Consider the following 14678-nt stretch of genomic DNA (forward strand, 5'->3'; position numbering starts at 1 on the left):
CCAGTGACGGTCACGAGCGCTGTCTTCGTGCTCAGGCATCGAGCACTCCGGGGCTGCGTTCGTGGAGAGTTTCTGTTCTCTCTGTGAGAGCATAAACCTCTTGGATTGCGGAGACGACTGTCGTTTCTACGGGAACGCTGTCCGCGCCTTTGCAGTGCTGACGCCGCCATGGTGCGGCTGTCAAGCGCTCGCAGGGCGCCCTTCGCGTCACTACGCTGAGTAGGACGGAGGATGCGTCCTCCACCTACCGGCCTTCTCATCCTCAGCCGGTTGAGGCTCCGGTGGAGACTGCAGAGTCGTGTTCTACGATGTCTGCCGAATCCATTGGACCTCCTTCTGGTCCCGTCACTTCTGCAGCATCAGAGGGGTGTCCATTTTTCCTCCGAGGCAGAGTCGTTCCGGAGATGGCGGCCGTGCCCGCGAGCGGCGGAGACGGTAGAGTTGGAAAGGTTAACCCCTCTCCGCCCGAACCGTCCCGCCCACATGATTGGTACTTCGGAGCTGCTCGGGCCTCTCGGTCCTCTCCTCCTGTGCCTTTCTTTCCCGACGGCACGAAGAGCTGACGTGATTTGCGGCCGTCCGGCCGTTCAGCTTCACCCCTCACCTCCCTCACCAACGGAGCCGCTAAGGGCGGGGACCCTTTCAGTGGAGCGGGATGCGTTCCTGGAGGGACCACCCAACCCTTCCCTCCCGTGTTTGTAGACAGTTGTCCGGTCACGGACGCTGCCCATCAGGCATGCCGGAGAGGCGGCTTCGGCCCTGCACGCAATAACGTTGCTGCAGGCTCACAAGGATTTACGAGGGAGCCCGCGACCTTCAGTCGTGCGATGTCCACCACAGTGGTTCAAGATCGCCACCTTTGGCTGTGTCTGGCTGACATGACGGACGCAGACGAGAACAACTTGAATGCTCCTGTCTCATAGACCGGCCTCTTCGGCGAGCCAGGGGAGTCGTACAGCTCCGCTGCGCAGACTGAGGCGATCTCCTAGGTCATGCCCCGGCGGAAGAGAGCTGCCCTTGGTCCACCACGCCGGCTCCTCAGTCTGCCTCTCGCCGTCGGCGTCCTGCGGCGACCACCTCCGTTCCCCTCCTCGGACCCCATCTCGGCAGCGCAGGGGAACCGGTCGTCAGCAGCTCGCCCCGCCCGCTTAGCCGCTTCCCGTGAAATTCGGGAGTTTAAGTGGCCAGTGAAGGGCGACCCGGATTGGCAGAGGATCACTCTTCAGGAGATGGAGCTCCTTCCCCCGATAGAGGGTCGGGTGGAAAATACTTGGTTTGCATATGTTCCACCGGCTGTTCGGCCGGTACCCACTTAACCACACATAAGAGTGCATTCCTCTTCCCTCTCTAGGTCTCCGGAGGATCGAGAGAGCCGTGAGCGGGTACACACCAGCTCCCCTACCTCTCCTCTATCGCCAGCGGGTGACCTGAGGAGTCCGAGCTCTCCGCTGAGGAGACCGGACCACCAGCACCCTCATCGGAGTCTGCGCTCTCCGTAGAGGAGACCAGACGACCGTTACCCTCAGCGGGCTCAGGTCAGTGTCACACACACATACTGTAGATGTTTATGCTGTCACAGCAGACGCACCGGCAGTCCCACCTGTCTCGCTTCGCTGCCCCACCGCGGGTACTTCGGTAGTGTCGTTATTTCTCCTCGTACGGTGCCTGGGTGCTTGGCTTCAGTTCCCAGCCCGTTTCGTTGGGTTTTACGCACGATCCGCCTCGGTTACGAATCCGGCACACCCCAAAATTCGGGCTTTCGTTTCACTGTAGTGAAAGCGTCCGATGCACATGTACTGCGTGCAAAAATCGATATCCTGTTGGCGAAGGATGTTCGAGCCGGTCCCTCTTACCGAGATGATGATGATAGGGTTTTTCCAGCCTTTATCTCATAGTACCCAAGATACGCGGCGGGTTACGATCGATTTGATTTACGCACCGGCTCTACGAAGGTGTTCTTTTTGGATGATAACGCCGAGGCTCGTATTTCAATATTCAGATCGGTTTGCAGCCTTAGACCTGTAAGACATGTACTTATGTGTCCATCTCCCCTCGCTTTAGACCGTTTTTTCGCTCTGCGTCGTGGGGTGGGCATATTAATACTAAGTACACCATTCGAGCTGTCTCTCTCTCTCTCCGTGTCTCCATGTGTAGTCACGGCATTAAAATGTCAGAGAGAGAGCGTTGTTCGCATTCTGCTTTTTTCTATAGCCCGTTCTTGGCAGACGTGCGCGAACACAGAGAGTTAATGCTTCGGCATCTCGCTCGTTTAAGTCTTCAGGTCGACTGGGAAAGAGCAACTTTGCCCCGTGCAGAGGATCCTTTTTCTCAGTATGGAAAAAAGACTCGATCGACTAATTGGCGTGTTTAATAAGAGCGCGCAACCAGTCAGTTCTGACTTGCCTTGGTTTAATTCGAGGGAAGTACGCGGTCCCTCTGAAACAATTTCAGAAGCTCCTGGACATATGACAGCATGCTGCGGCTGTGACGCCGCCCGAGCTGCTTCATATGAGACCGCTTCAGCATTGGCTTACGATCGAGTCTCGAGGAGAGCGTGGCACACCGACATACACCGTGTAAACATTGCACCTGCGTGTCATTTAAATTTTTCCCTGTGGTAGACCCGGCATTTCCGATAGAAGATATGCCCCTGAGGGGTCTCCTGGCATTCTGTATATTGCAATGCCCTCAGCACGGGATGATCAGCCACGTATGACGGGCTTGCAGTCTCAGGGGTGTGCATAGCACCCCAACTGCCGCGAGCGGTGCGCTGTATATCTGGGACTTGTACGCTCCGCTATGGAGATGCGAGGGAAGGATGTATTAGCCGACACCAATAACATTGCGACTGTTGCGTTATTTACCGTTAAGGCGGTTTTGCGCTCTCGTCACCTGTCGCATCTCGCTCGTCATCTCCTCCTTTGGAGTCAGAAGCATCTGAGGTCCCTTCGTGCCATTTACATCCCGGGTTCGCTCAATACAGCGGCAGACGCGCTTCCCGAGCTGCGCCCCCGGCGAATGGCGACTCCACCTCCAGACGGTCCAGCTAATTTGGAAGAAGTTCGGTTGTGCGTAGATAGATCTGTTTGCGTCGCCGGACGATACCCACTGTCGCCTATTTTATTCACTAACCGAGGGCAGCCTCGGCGTGGATGCGTTGGCACACAGCTGGCCGCGGGGGGTGCGTAAATACGCATTCCTTCCAGTGAGCTTTATTGCGCAGACACTGTGCAAAGTCAGGCAGGACGAGGAGAGCCTTTTATTAGTCGCCCCGTACTGGATTGGTTTTCAGAGTTAATGCTCCTCGCGACAGCCCCTCCCTGACGATTTCCCCTGAGGAAAGACTTTCTTTCTCAAGGAAGGGGCACATTATGGCACCCGCGCCCCGACCTGTGGGATTTCCATGTATGGTCGTTGAGCGCGCGCAAGGTTTAGGTGATTTATCGCAAGCGGTATCTAACACCATCGACGCGGTTCGAGCACCGTCCACAAGACGGGCTTACGCGCTTAAAGAAACCTTTTTCGTCACCCGGTGCTCTTCGCAACGCGAGGACCCCAGAGAATGCCCATTAACATTGTGCTTTTATATCGTTAACATAGGTTAGATGGTAGGCTGTCCCTCCGCCATTAAAGTTGATATCGCCGCTATTTCTGCTCATCACTCTCTTATCAACGGCAGATCAGTTGGCCAGCATGATTTAATTATTACATTTTAAGAGGCGCTCGCAGGCTAAACCCCTCGCGCCCTCCCTCTTTCCTCCTGAGACCTGTCCATGGTGCTGAAGCCTTCAGGTCTCCCTTTTGAGCCTTTGCAGTTCTACGAGTCTGATGTTTTTATCAATGAAAACTCTGACCCTGATAGCATTGGCCTCCATGAAGAGAGTAGGGGATTTACATGCATTCTCTGTTGACGATTCGTGCTTTTAGTTTGGTTCTGCTGTCTCACTGAGACCCAGACCAGGCTACGTGCCCAAAGTTCCCACCACTCCCTTCAGAGATAAGGTGGTGAGCTTGCAAGCGCTGCCCCCGGAGGACGCAGACCCAACCATGGCTTTGTTGTGCCCCGTACGCGCACTGCGACTCTACGTGGATCGCACGCAAAGCCTCAGGACCTCAGACCAGCTCTTTGTTTGTTATGGTGGCCAGCAGAAAGGGAAAGCTGTCACTAAGCAGAGGATGTCTCATTGGATAGTTGATACTATCGCCCTGACTTATCTTCAGGGTATTCCTTGCCCCTTTAATTTGAGAGCGCACTCCACACGGAGTGTTGCCTCATCTTGGGCTTTAGCTCGTGGTTCCTCGCTAACAGACATCTGTAGAGCTGCTGGTTGGGCGACACCTAATACGTTCACTAGATTTTACAGTGTTCGTATCGAGCCTGTATCCTCTCGTGTTCTTTCCTCACCAGGGGGAGCACGGAGAGCAGTCTCGCAGGTCGGCTTGCAGCCTCCAACTGATGCTTCATAACTGTGTCAGTATGGAAGGCCTTCAGAACAAAAATGCGTAATGGTTTGAATTGTTCTTCCTCCGCTGCCTTGGCAGCCTTTGTTGCGGAGCATTGGCTGTCAGCCTTTCACTAGCTGTATCCTCGCGAACCTACGTGTCTGGCTCGGGCTCCACATTGTGTCCCACCGGGTTCCTTTGTGAGTATTTTTCCGTGGGGTTAATCCTACCAGCCCACGTTTCCCTTAGCAGAGCACTGCTTTGCTTACACAGCCACGGCTGTCTTTATTCCTCAACTACGGTTGACTTCGCCCACCATTAGCCCTTAAGACGGGCGGTGGCTTCCGCAGCGTTCCTATCCCGCTCAGGTAGGGCGCTTCCCAGTCGCTGGCACTTCTGTGGGGTTAAAGGAACATCTAGTGCCCGGCCTTCTGCCTTAAAACCTACCTCCTCCTCCTTAAGTGGAACCGGAGGGCTTTTACGCAGTCACTGGAAGAGGTCAGCCCCTAGTGGCGTTTTGGTAGGGATTCCCAATTCGTCGGTCACGACGTGACGTCGTAGTGACCGACTGAAAGGGAACGTCTCGGTTACGGATGTAACCCTCGTTCCCTGAAGGAGGGAACGGAGACGTCACGTCCCGTCGCCACAGGTGCTGCCACCTGCTGTTTATCGGCCGGTCTCATTTTCCCGGCTTTCTCAGCGAAAAGAAGCTAATTTCCCTATTTGCACCTGCTGCTTATAAAGGCACCTGGCGGGGCGGCGCCAGCATTATGCAAATATCTCAATGCCAAGTTCATTGGCGTTTTAGTAGTATACGAAGCAGATTGGTCTCTCTAAGCGAGTTCCCAATTCGTCGGTCACGACGTGACGTCTCCGTTCCCTCCTTCAGGGAACGAGGGTTACATCCGTAACCGAGACGTTTCACTTCATCACACAGCTATTCCCGTTAGAGGTATCTGTTAAAAACATTTAATTCATTAATAATCTAGTATGTGTTCATTTTCTGTCATAGTTTCTTCAAAATTAAGATTTATTTGAGTTTGTTTAATAAAAATATTTTCATTTTCATCATGACACGTAAGCCCCGCCCCTTTGGTTGCCAAGCCCCCCCCCTGCAGGAAACCCTGTCAGGTGTGCCTAGAACATGTCTGTGAAGCTTAAAATACCCCATAGATCATTTATTATAGCATGTCAAACCAGGCGCGGAGCTATTGGCAGATTGACAGCTGGCCCGCCCAATCAGAAATGTAAAAAAATACTACTCTGTATAGTTAGACATGGATACTACTTCATATGGTGTATTTTATCTATTGCATGTTATGTTAAAAACAGTAAAATTATAAGTAAGCCTGATAACTATTTAAAAACTATTATAAAGAAGTTGAATGTTGCGTTACATTATGGTTCTATAATGAGAAAAATATTCCCGAGCAGCTTTCAGCAATGATCACTTTGAGAACTTTTTTTGCAAGCAAGTGGAAAACGTATTTTGAATAACAACACGTTATCAATATGTCCTGCGCGCTTTCCTCTCAATAACATAAACACACAACAAATATGACAGCGGGGTAAAAAATAGAAAGAAAAGATCTGATCACAGTGATGTTGTTTGATATAGCCTACCAGCTCTCTAACTCAGCACTATAAGTCACGCCACGTTTATTGATACACTTTATACAATATAGCCTATTGCTTTTAAGCAACAAATAGCCTATCATAACAACCTATAAGCCTACTGTGTAATTGAGACATTAATTTAAGAAATGCATTAAAAGCAGAAAGACGTAGGCTGCGGAAATATAGTGGGTTCACTTCAATCCACCCCACAGACGTTCTTGGTTTGCTTCTTATTTATTAATCAAGGCAATTGTTTGATTAAACATTGATTAATATTAAGATACAATTTATACAAAACGAAATTCACTTTAAAGAAAGTCTTTCTACAAAACAAACCTATGCAGGGCTCGCAAAATCGCTACCCCGACGTCTACAAAAATGTATCTGCGCCCTGCCCGTCGGGCGGAGGAAAAATATTGTAATGTGTTTGCATTCTCTCAGATTTAGTTAGGTAATTATATTGTATGTAATTCGGTGTCATCTTGTTTGTCATTACTATCCCCACTAACAAGTGAAACTGTCAGGAAATGGAGTGAAAGCATAATTAAACCCATTATTCCTTTCGTGTTCACGTCTGATATGCGCGCTCCTCGGCTCCGTTCTTCACGAGTAGGCTACCCGCTTGCTCTTATGCTCATCAAAAAGTATATTAAATGTTTATTTTTTTGTCATTTCGTTTAACCTCAGAGTCAAACATTATTCTAGCAATTCCCTTTTTCTTTCTTTATTTAGTAAGTTAACTTAAATATGTGAGAACGAAAATAGATTTTTAGTGATTTGCATGAAGAGAATATGATGTTAGAAGCTTCATTTTTAGCATTTAGTAGCTTAATTTATTTAAACAGTTTTAATAGGCTATTTTAAAAAGTATTAGGTTTTTTGTGTTCATTTATATTTCTTGTCACTGTGTGCAGGTTCGTTTTTGTAGGCTATGACACCCCAATAATTTGTTTTTACCCAAAAGGCTTAATTAATTTCATGTTGCATTACTATTTAAAGTATATCAATAATGTCAAAAATGTGACGTGCAGTTCGGGTGTGTGTGTATGCTGTTTAAATTAATGTTCTCACCAATACGCTTGTGATTCCTGAAGTTTTGACAAATTTTATAGACTTTTTATAGTTTCTTATTCAAAAGTGACACCCATAGATTCAGGCCCACCCGGACTTAATCCATGCCCACCCATATGTCACGTTCTGCATCCGCCACTGTGTCAAACTGCCCCTATTTGGGTGGGATCAAAAAAATACTGTTTTCATGTGTGTACCTTTAAATGCAAATGATGCAATCACTCCCTTACCAACAGACAATGAACACTTTTGGTTAAAATTACATCTGATTCCTGTGAATACAGACTAAGACAATAGTATCTGTAGCCGCATTAGTGCTACAACGTGCTAACAAACACAATTAGAGGTAAAATTAACCAATCAGTCAGTGACCGTGGGCGGGGCTTTGTTAGTGTGACATCACATTAACAAGAGAATCAAAACAGCATGAGACTGCTTTGGTTTAATGGGGATTTTGTTCATTGTAGGATGGTTGTGTTCAAACACCTTGTAAAAGTGGATATTGCATAATATGGGCCCTGTAATGTGAGAAAGGGACAGCACTCACAGTTCAAGCTTCAAAATAGCGTTTAATCGCCCACAACGCTATTTTGAAGCTTGAACTGTGAGTGCTGTCCCTTTCTCACATTACATGACATTATTCACATTGAGGGATTCAGCACCCAGTTTAATTTACCCCAATATTAGTAAGTGTGAGCGTGTTGTTGCATAGAAGAATAATATGGGCCCTTTAATGGGGAAATTTGAGTGACAATGTGTTTGTTTGCCTGCACCTTCAGAGCCTCTGTTGCAGATTCATTGGCTTTCTTGGCCGCGACCTCAGCTTCCTGTACACTGTCTATAATGTTGGTGTATGCACGAGATGCATTCAGAGCTCGCTGGATGAATCCATCCTGGTTTGAGCCTGATATCAGACTGCACAAGAAAAAAATGGGATATGTTTAAAAACACATTCTACATTTTCTAAATGTCTCATTTGCATAACATTAAATTTGCATGAATTTGGCAAACGCTTTTATTCAAACACACTAATATTTATATATTTACATATATTCAGTTTTGCCTATGAATCAAACCCACAATCTTTTGTGCAGCTAATGCAATACTCTACCAACTGAGCTATTTATAAATACATATACATGAGTCAGTGACCATCTGCTAGCTAATATTATCATCATCTATTAAAAACTCCTCTTTATTCACACACACACCTGGAAAGATTCCTGGCCAGCTGGTCGAGCATTTCAGCATGTTTCTCTGCACTCTCCACCAGGAGGATTTTACTGGCAGATGGGGCGTACTTCTCCAACGTCTCATTCAGCTGCGTCCTCGCCCCATCCAGCTCAGCAGCCATATTCTCGTATTCCTGACAGACATCAGATAGGAAGTAGTGGTTACGCACGAGTGGAAGGGGGCGCTTAACAAGATCCGTGTGTGATAAGCAGTGATGTGACGTTTAATTTTTGCGTGTACCTCTTTAGAGTCCTTAAGCATTGAGAGCAGATCATTGACTTTGGTGACATCATCTTCTGCCATCTGTAACTGCTGCTCCACTTCCTTCTGCTTCTCCAGCAACTTATTGATTATTTTCTAGATGGTCAGACGTGTAAGAAAGAGAAACAACACCGACATGTTTGTAAAATTGTATCAAATGTTTGATTTTACTCATTGAAATGAATCTTTGATGTGATCTTACTCAGTCAATACATAAGATATCAAGGTTATATTTTCCTTTTTTCATTTTTTCACAGACTAAGTCACATTTGTGCAGATATCCGAGGTGTGCGTGTTACCTGAAGCTCATCCAGGCGTTTCTCATTATTCTTATTGTTCTCTGCAGTTTGTGTTGTCTGCTTGACCGCCTCATTGAGAGCATCTTTCAGGTCCATCAGTTGCTGGTTAAACTGTTTTAGTTTGTTTTTGACGTCCTTTGCCAGAGCCTCATTATTCAGTGTACGGTTGGCCATGTCTTTCTCCACACGATCTACCACTACAAGAGACAGAAATATTTTTTTTAACCTTTTTTTTTCCAGAAAGGTCCTTTGAAATATGGAGCAATATTTTCTTCCAGGGAGTCCTCAAAGGAGGTCCTAAATATCAGTCGTAAGACAACCATAAAAGACTATTTCTTTGTCCACAATTGCCTACATCAATTTGAATTGTCAGTTTGCAGAAAACATCATACAAAAATACGCAGTTGGTCTACTGCTTCAGCTGAGTTTTCGCAGTATGTACAGGATGGACAATCTTTTATCCCATGAGATACAGGAGCTTTACAGATCAGCTTTACAGATTCTTTCTGATAACGTACAGAAAAATTCGGAAGGAGGAGTTACGAACTGCGGGAGGAGTTACGATCTGCGGGAGGAGCAAGTCACGAGTCATGCAACACACTGAATAACTAATGATTCACTACATGTTTGTGTCGTTTATATCAGTGTTTCTCAATCCTGGTCCTCGAGGACCCCCTTCCAAAATGTTTTAGATGTCTTTTTAATTAACACACCTGATTTAACTCATTAGCTTTTAGGGAGACATTCTGTAAGGAGGCTGATGAGTTGGTTCAGGTGTTTTAAATAAGGAGACAGCTAAAACTTTCTGGAAGGGGGTCCTCGAGGACCAGGGTTGAGAAACACTGGTTTATATAATATGCACACAAATGCAAAATTCTACTGCTACTCCGGATAAACAAACTGTATTGTTTCCATAAGGCTGGCTTACTTCTCCTTACATCCAAAAACACACTTCTTCTTTAGTGCCATTGTTAAGTCTTGATATAAAATAAAGCTGTTGCGTGAAGTGATGCCTGTGAGTTTTAGTTTCCTCGGTTTTCGCTCTCCCGCTGATTGACGTGTGGCTGTGTTTTTTATAAAAAGATATGGCTTACCCCTGAATGTCAGCTGGACCCCTTATTTGAAAAAACAATTTGAAACTTGTACGAACCCTGGCTTCCAGAGCGGCCATATTGAGCGTTGCAGTGTCTCCTTATACAGTAGTAATAGTAGTATTCCTTATAGTAATCTTGTTATATCCCATATCTTTGGTAGTATCCCCAGAATGTATTCATACTGCACCCAAACATCCTATCTACAACATACTCTTTTAACAGTCAAGTAGTGCTAACTTCATTTAATTCAGAGTATAAACCATGGACACCAGGAAGGTCATGAAAACTTGTTTGCTTTTCCAATCTGAAAGTTTGAAGTACTCAAGGTTATACATTTCCCACTTATATATACATAAAATAGTCTGGGCATAGTAAACACTTGAGTCGATTCTGTAACTTACAGTTGTTGGCGTTGTCCAGTTCATTTTTTGCTAGTGTCTTCTGAAAGTCAAATGTTTTGAAGCGCATGTCTCTGAGCATCGACTCGACCTCATCTATCTTCCGAGCAAGTTCATAGTCATCCATTGTTTTGCTTTCATTCTGTGCTGTCAGGTTTACATGTTGTATAATGTCTGAAAAGATATGAAAATATATTGATCACTAAATAAAAGAAAAATGTGACTGGCACCAGATTTCTCCAGTACTTTATGGCTTTGTATACTGGGTTCATCTATACTACGAATACAAATAAATTCTGATTTAATGTTTATGTTTTTCTTTCTTCTTTAGGTCTATGTATGAAGTGTTATGTTGAATTGATTTATAGCATCTCTTTTAGCTTTAGATTGTAATTGTATTGTACCTTGCACATTTCCCATGATATTCTTGATAAAGCCGAGTAAGTCTTGTGCTCTGTTGTATGTTGAGTTGGTGCTGTCTACGACATCTGTTACCTTCTTTTGTGTAACTGAGGCCTATAACACAAACAAACATAGATGTGAGTTAATATAGTCACACACAAACTACTTTTTAAGTATAATTGTTATATTAGTGGCATTATAATGATCATTAAAAATATATTTCCTTACCTTGTCCTCTAACTTTTTAATGTCTGAATCAGTGAGTTGGAGGTCTACTTCAAGCATGTTGGCCCGATTTCTGCTCTCATCCAGAGTGCTGTTATAGTTTGCTATAGCATTCTGAAAGATGGATTTCTGGTTAGTGAAATATTGCACACAACAGTGTTACTCACTTGAGTGTTTTTGTGTCTGACAGGGAGAGAGAGAGAGAGAGAGAGAGAGAGAGAGAGAGAGAGAGAGAGAGAGAGAGAGAGAGAGAGAGAGAGAGAGAGAGAGAGAGAGAAACTTACAGCAATAGCCTCCATAGACACATTAAGTTGGTTTAACTGAGTCCAGGCGAAGGAGCTGGTGTTCAGATTGGTCGTCTGCTCGGTAACATTCTCAAAAAGCTGATTTATTTTGTCCAGATCAGCCAGCAGAACCATCACACAGTTGTCGCATGCTACAAAACAACACAAATCACCCATCATTCAATAATCCACAACAAGCACTGTAAAATCACTGGAGAGATTTATATTAACATTATGAGGATTAATAGAAAACACATCCACACTGTCTGTACATTAATAATGATAATAATTAACTAATATACCGTACAATTGAATGTTTAGTATACAACACAAGCCAAGGAACAAAGTGAAAGACAGAACATGTGAGTAAATCAGGGAATGAGTGAGTGAATGAATAATTGAATGAGTGAAAGATTGAATAAGTGAGTGAATCAGTGAATGAGTGACGGAGTCAATCAGTGAATTAGTAAGGGAATGAATGAATGAATCAGTGAATTAGTGAGAGTTAAATAAGTAAGTGAGTGAATCAGTGAATGAGTGAGGGAGTGAATGTGTGAGTTAATGAATCAGTGAATGAGTGTGGGATTGAATAAGTGAGGGAATGGGTGAGTCAGTGAATGAGGGAGTGAATGACAGAGGATGTGAATCGTTGAATTGGAGAGGGAGTGAATGATTGAGGGAGTGAATAAATCAGTGAATAAGTGAGAAATTGAATAAGTGAGTGAATCAGTGAATGAGTGTCCGAGTCAATCAGTGAATGAGTGAGGGAATGAATGAGTGAGTGAATGAATCAGTGAATTAGTGAGAGTTAAATAAGTAAGTGAGTGAATCAGTGACGGAGTCAATCAGTGAATAAGTGAGGGAATGAATGAATGAGTGAGTGAGTGAATGTATCAGTGAATTAGTGAGAGTTAAATAAGTAAGTGAGTGAATCAGCGAATGAGTGCTTGAGTGAATCAGTGAATGAGTGAGGGAGTGAATGTGTGAGTTAATGAATCAGTGAATGAGTGTGGGATTGAATAAATAAATCAGAGAATGAGTGTGGGATTGAATAAGTGAGGGATGGGTGAGTCAATGAATGAGTGATGGAATGAATGACAGAGGATGTGAATAAGTGAATTGGAGAGGGAGTGAATGAGTGAGTGAGTGAGTGAGTGAATAAATCAGTGAATAAGTGAGAAAATGAATTAGCGAATGAATCAGTGAATGAGTGAGAGTTAAATAAGTAAGTGAGTGAATCAGCGAATGAGTGTGGAGTGAATCAGTGAGGGAGTGAATGAGTGAGTAAATGAATCAGTGTATGAGTGAGAGAATGAATAAGAGAGAAAGAGAATCAGAAAATGAGTGAGGGAGTAAATAATTGAATGAGTGAGTAAATCAGAGAATGAGTAAGGGAGTGATTCTGTGAATGAGAAAATGCGGAATGAGTGAGTGAATCAGTGAATGAGTGAGGGATTAAATAAGTGAGTGAGTGAGTAAGGAAGTGAGTAAAACAGTTGAAAACATGAGTGAGGGAGTGAATCAGTGAATGAGCGAGGGATTAAGTGAGTGAATGAATGAATGAATGAATGAAACAGGGAATTAGTGAGGTACTGAATAAGTGAGGCGAATTAGTGAATGAGTGAGAGAGTGAATCAATGATTGATTTAGGGAATTAGTGAATCAGTGAATGAGTGAGGGAGTGAATCAGTGGATGAGTGGGCGAATCAGTGAATGAGTGAGGGAGTGAATGAAAGAGGATGTGAATAAGTGAATGACAGAGGGAGTGAATCAATGATTGATTTATGGAGTGAGTGCATCAGTATATGAGTGAGTGAATCAGTGAACGAGTAAGGGAGTGAATGAGTAAGTTATTATGTGAATAAGTGAGGAAGCAAATGACTGAGTGAAAAGTGAATCAGTCAGTGGATAGGTCCCGTTTGTGTGAGTGAGTGTACAGTATGAATGAATAAGTAGGTAAATGAGTTATGGATTTAATGAGTAAATAAGAGAGTAAGTGAATGCACAAGTAAATGAGTGTGTGAATATACAGTAAGTGGTGAAGCAATACTCACGTTCACAGTACATATCTGTCCCGTGTTGCACAGGGACACTGTGTCTGTCAACACACGTGTCACACTGTTTTCCTGTTAGACCTTCTCCACAGTGACACTCCCCTGTGCGAGGATCACAGCGACTGCCCTTACAATCACACTCTACAAAAACACACACAAAACAACAATAATACACTTGTGAATTTAGCAGAGTAATTACAATGTGGACCATTCACTGCCCATATTCTTATCAACATCGCTGCATAAAGAAAACTGGTATAGATGTCATTGTGCATGTGTGTGTTTGCACTTACTCTTGCAGCCATTAGGACCATAGTCCCAGTACCCTGGTGCACACTGACGGCAGTTTGGTCCATTAACTCCAGACTGACAGGAACACGATCCGCTGACAGGATCACACGGCTGAACCAGTGCCGCTGCCGCATCGCAATCACACTTTTGGCAGCCAGTGCACGAATCAAACCCGAACCCACCATTCTAAAGCAATCAACAGATATTACGATCAATACGTAAAGCTGCTACACATAGAAAACAATACATGAAGACAAAGCAGATAATCTCAAGTACCTCACAGCGGTCACACTGGGCACCTACAACACCAGGCTTACAGTGACACTGCCCGGTGTAAGGGTCACAATGCGCAGTGCCACAGGGGGAACAGTTGCATCCTGTGTAATGCAGTTCAGGGAAAAAAATAAGTCGCTAGAAACTTTAAAACTAAAATCTAGGTTGCAGAGTGCATTATATATTTAAATGTGCTTACTGGTACAGTTCTTAGCATTGAGAGCGTCACCATAGAAACCAGGGGCACAGATTTCACAGTGCACACCGGCAGTGTTGTGCATGCAGCTCTGACACTCTCCTGTCAAAGGATGGCAGTCGCTGAACAGCATGTTGGAGTCTGAGTTTCCATTGCAGTTGCATGGTTGGCACGTACTGCCAATCACCATAGGGTTTCCATAGTAGCCAGGTGCGCACCTGTATCAGATCGAAACATGATATTTCAAAAAAATTCGCTTTAATAATTTTCTAATTGACATTAATAAATATAAAATTACATTTGTACCTTTCACACTTGGATCCAGCATAACCAGGCATGCACAGACACTGCATAAGATTGCGCCTCTCCACACAGCGAATGGCAAAACTGACAAGATCATATAACATCTTTTAGTATAAGAACTTTTCAGGATCAGCTTATTTGACTTGTTTTCTAGTAGAAATTTCTAAACAGCCCCAATGAGATATACAGTAATGTGCAAACGTCTTAGGCCACCATGCTACCGATAGATTTGTT

General features: G+C 44.5%; 1 protein-coding gene across 3 annotated transcripts in view; it reads right to left on the bottom strand.

The window, feature by feature from the left end:
- The window catches only part of lama5 (laminin, alpha 5), a 104232-nt gene that overhangs the window by 19919 nt on the left and 69635 nt on the right, over positions 1–14678 (bottom strand). For all 3 annotated transcript variants that reach the window (XM_065286204.2, XM_065286203.2, XM_065286202.2), the window contains exons 43-55: positions 14448–14528; positions 14145–14359; positions 13949–14049; positions 13675–13858; positions 13382–13522; positions 11328–11479; positions 11047–11157; positions 10821–10932; positions 10420–10590; positions 8925–9121; positions 8605–8721; positions 8343–8497; positions 7905–8046 (exon numbers count right to left, since the gene is read on the bottom strand). In XM_065286204.2, coding sequence (XP_065142276.1) covers positions 7905–8046; positions 8343–8497; positions 8605–8721; positions 8925–9121; positions 10420–10590; positions 10821–10932; positions 11047–11157; positions 11328–11479; positions 13382–13522; positions 13675–13858; positions 13949–14049; positions 14145–14359; positions 14448–14528 — 1879 coding nt within the window. The remainder of the gene's footprint in view (positions 1–7904; positions 8047–8342; positions 8498–8604; positions 8722–8924; positions 9122–10419; positions 10591–10820; positions 10933–11046; positions 11158–11327; positions 11480–13381; positions 13523–13674; positions 13859–13948; positions 14050–14144; positions 14360–14447; positions 14529–14678) is intronic.

This window comes from Paramisgurnus dabryanus, chromosome 21 (assembly GCF_030506205.2).
Source record: "Paramisgurnus dabryanus chromosome 21, PD_genome_1.1, whole genome shotgun sequence".
Lineage (NCBI taxonomy): Eukaryota > Metazoa > Chordata > Actinopteri > Cypriniformes > Cobitidae > Paramisgurnus > Paramisgurnus dabryanus.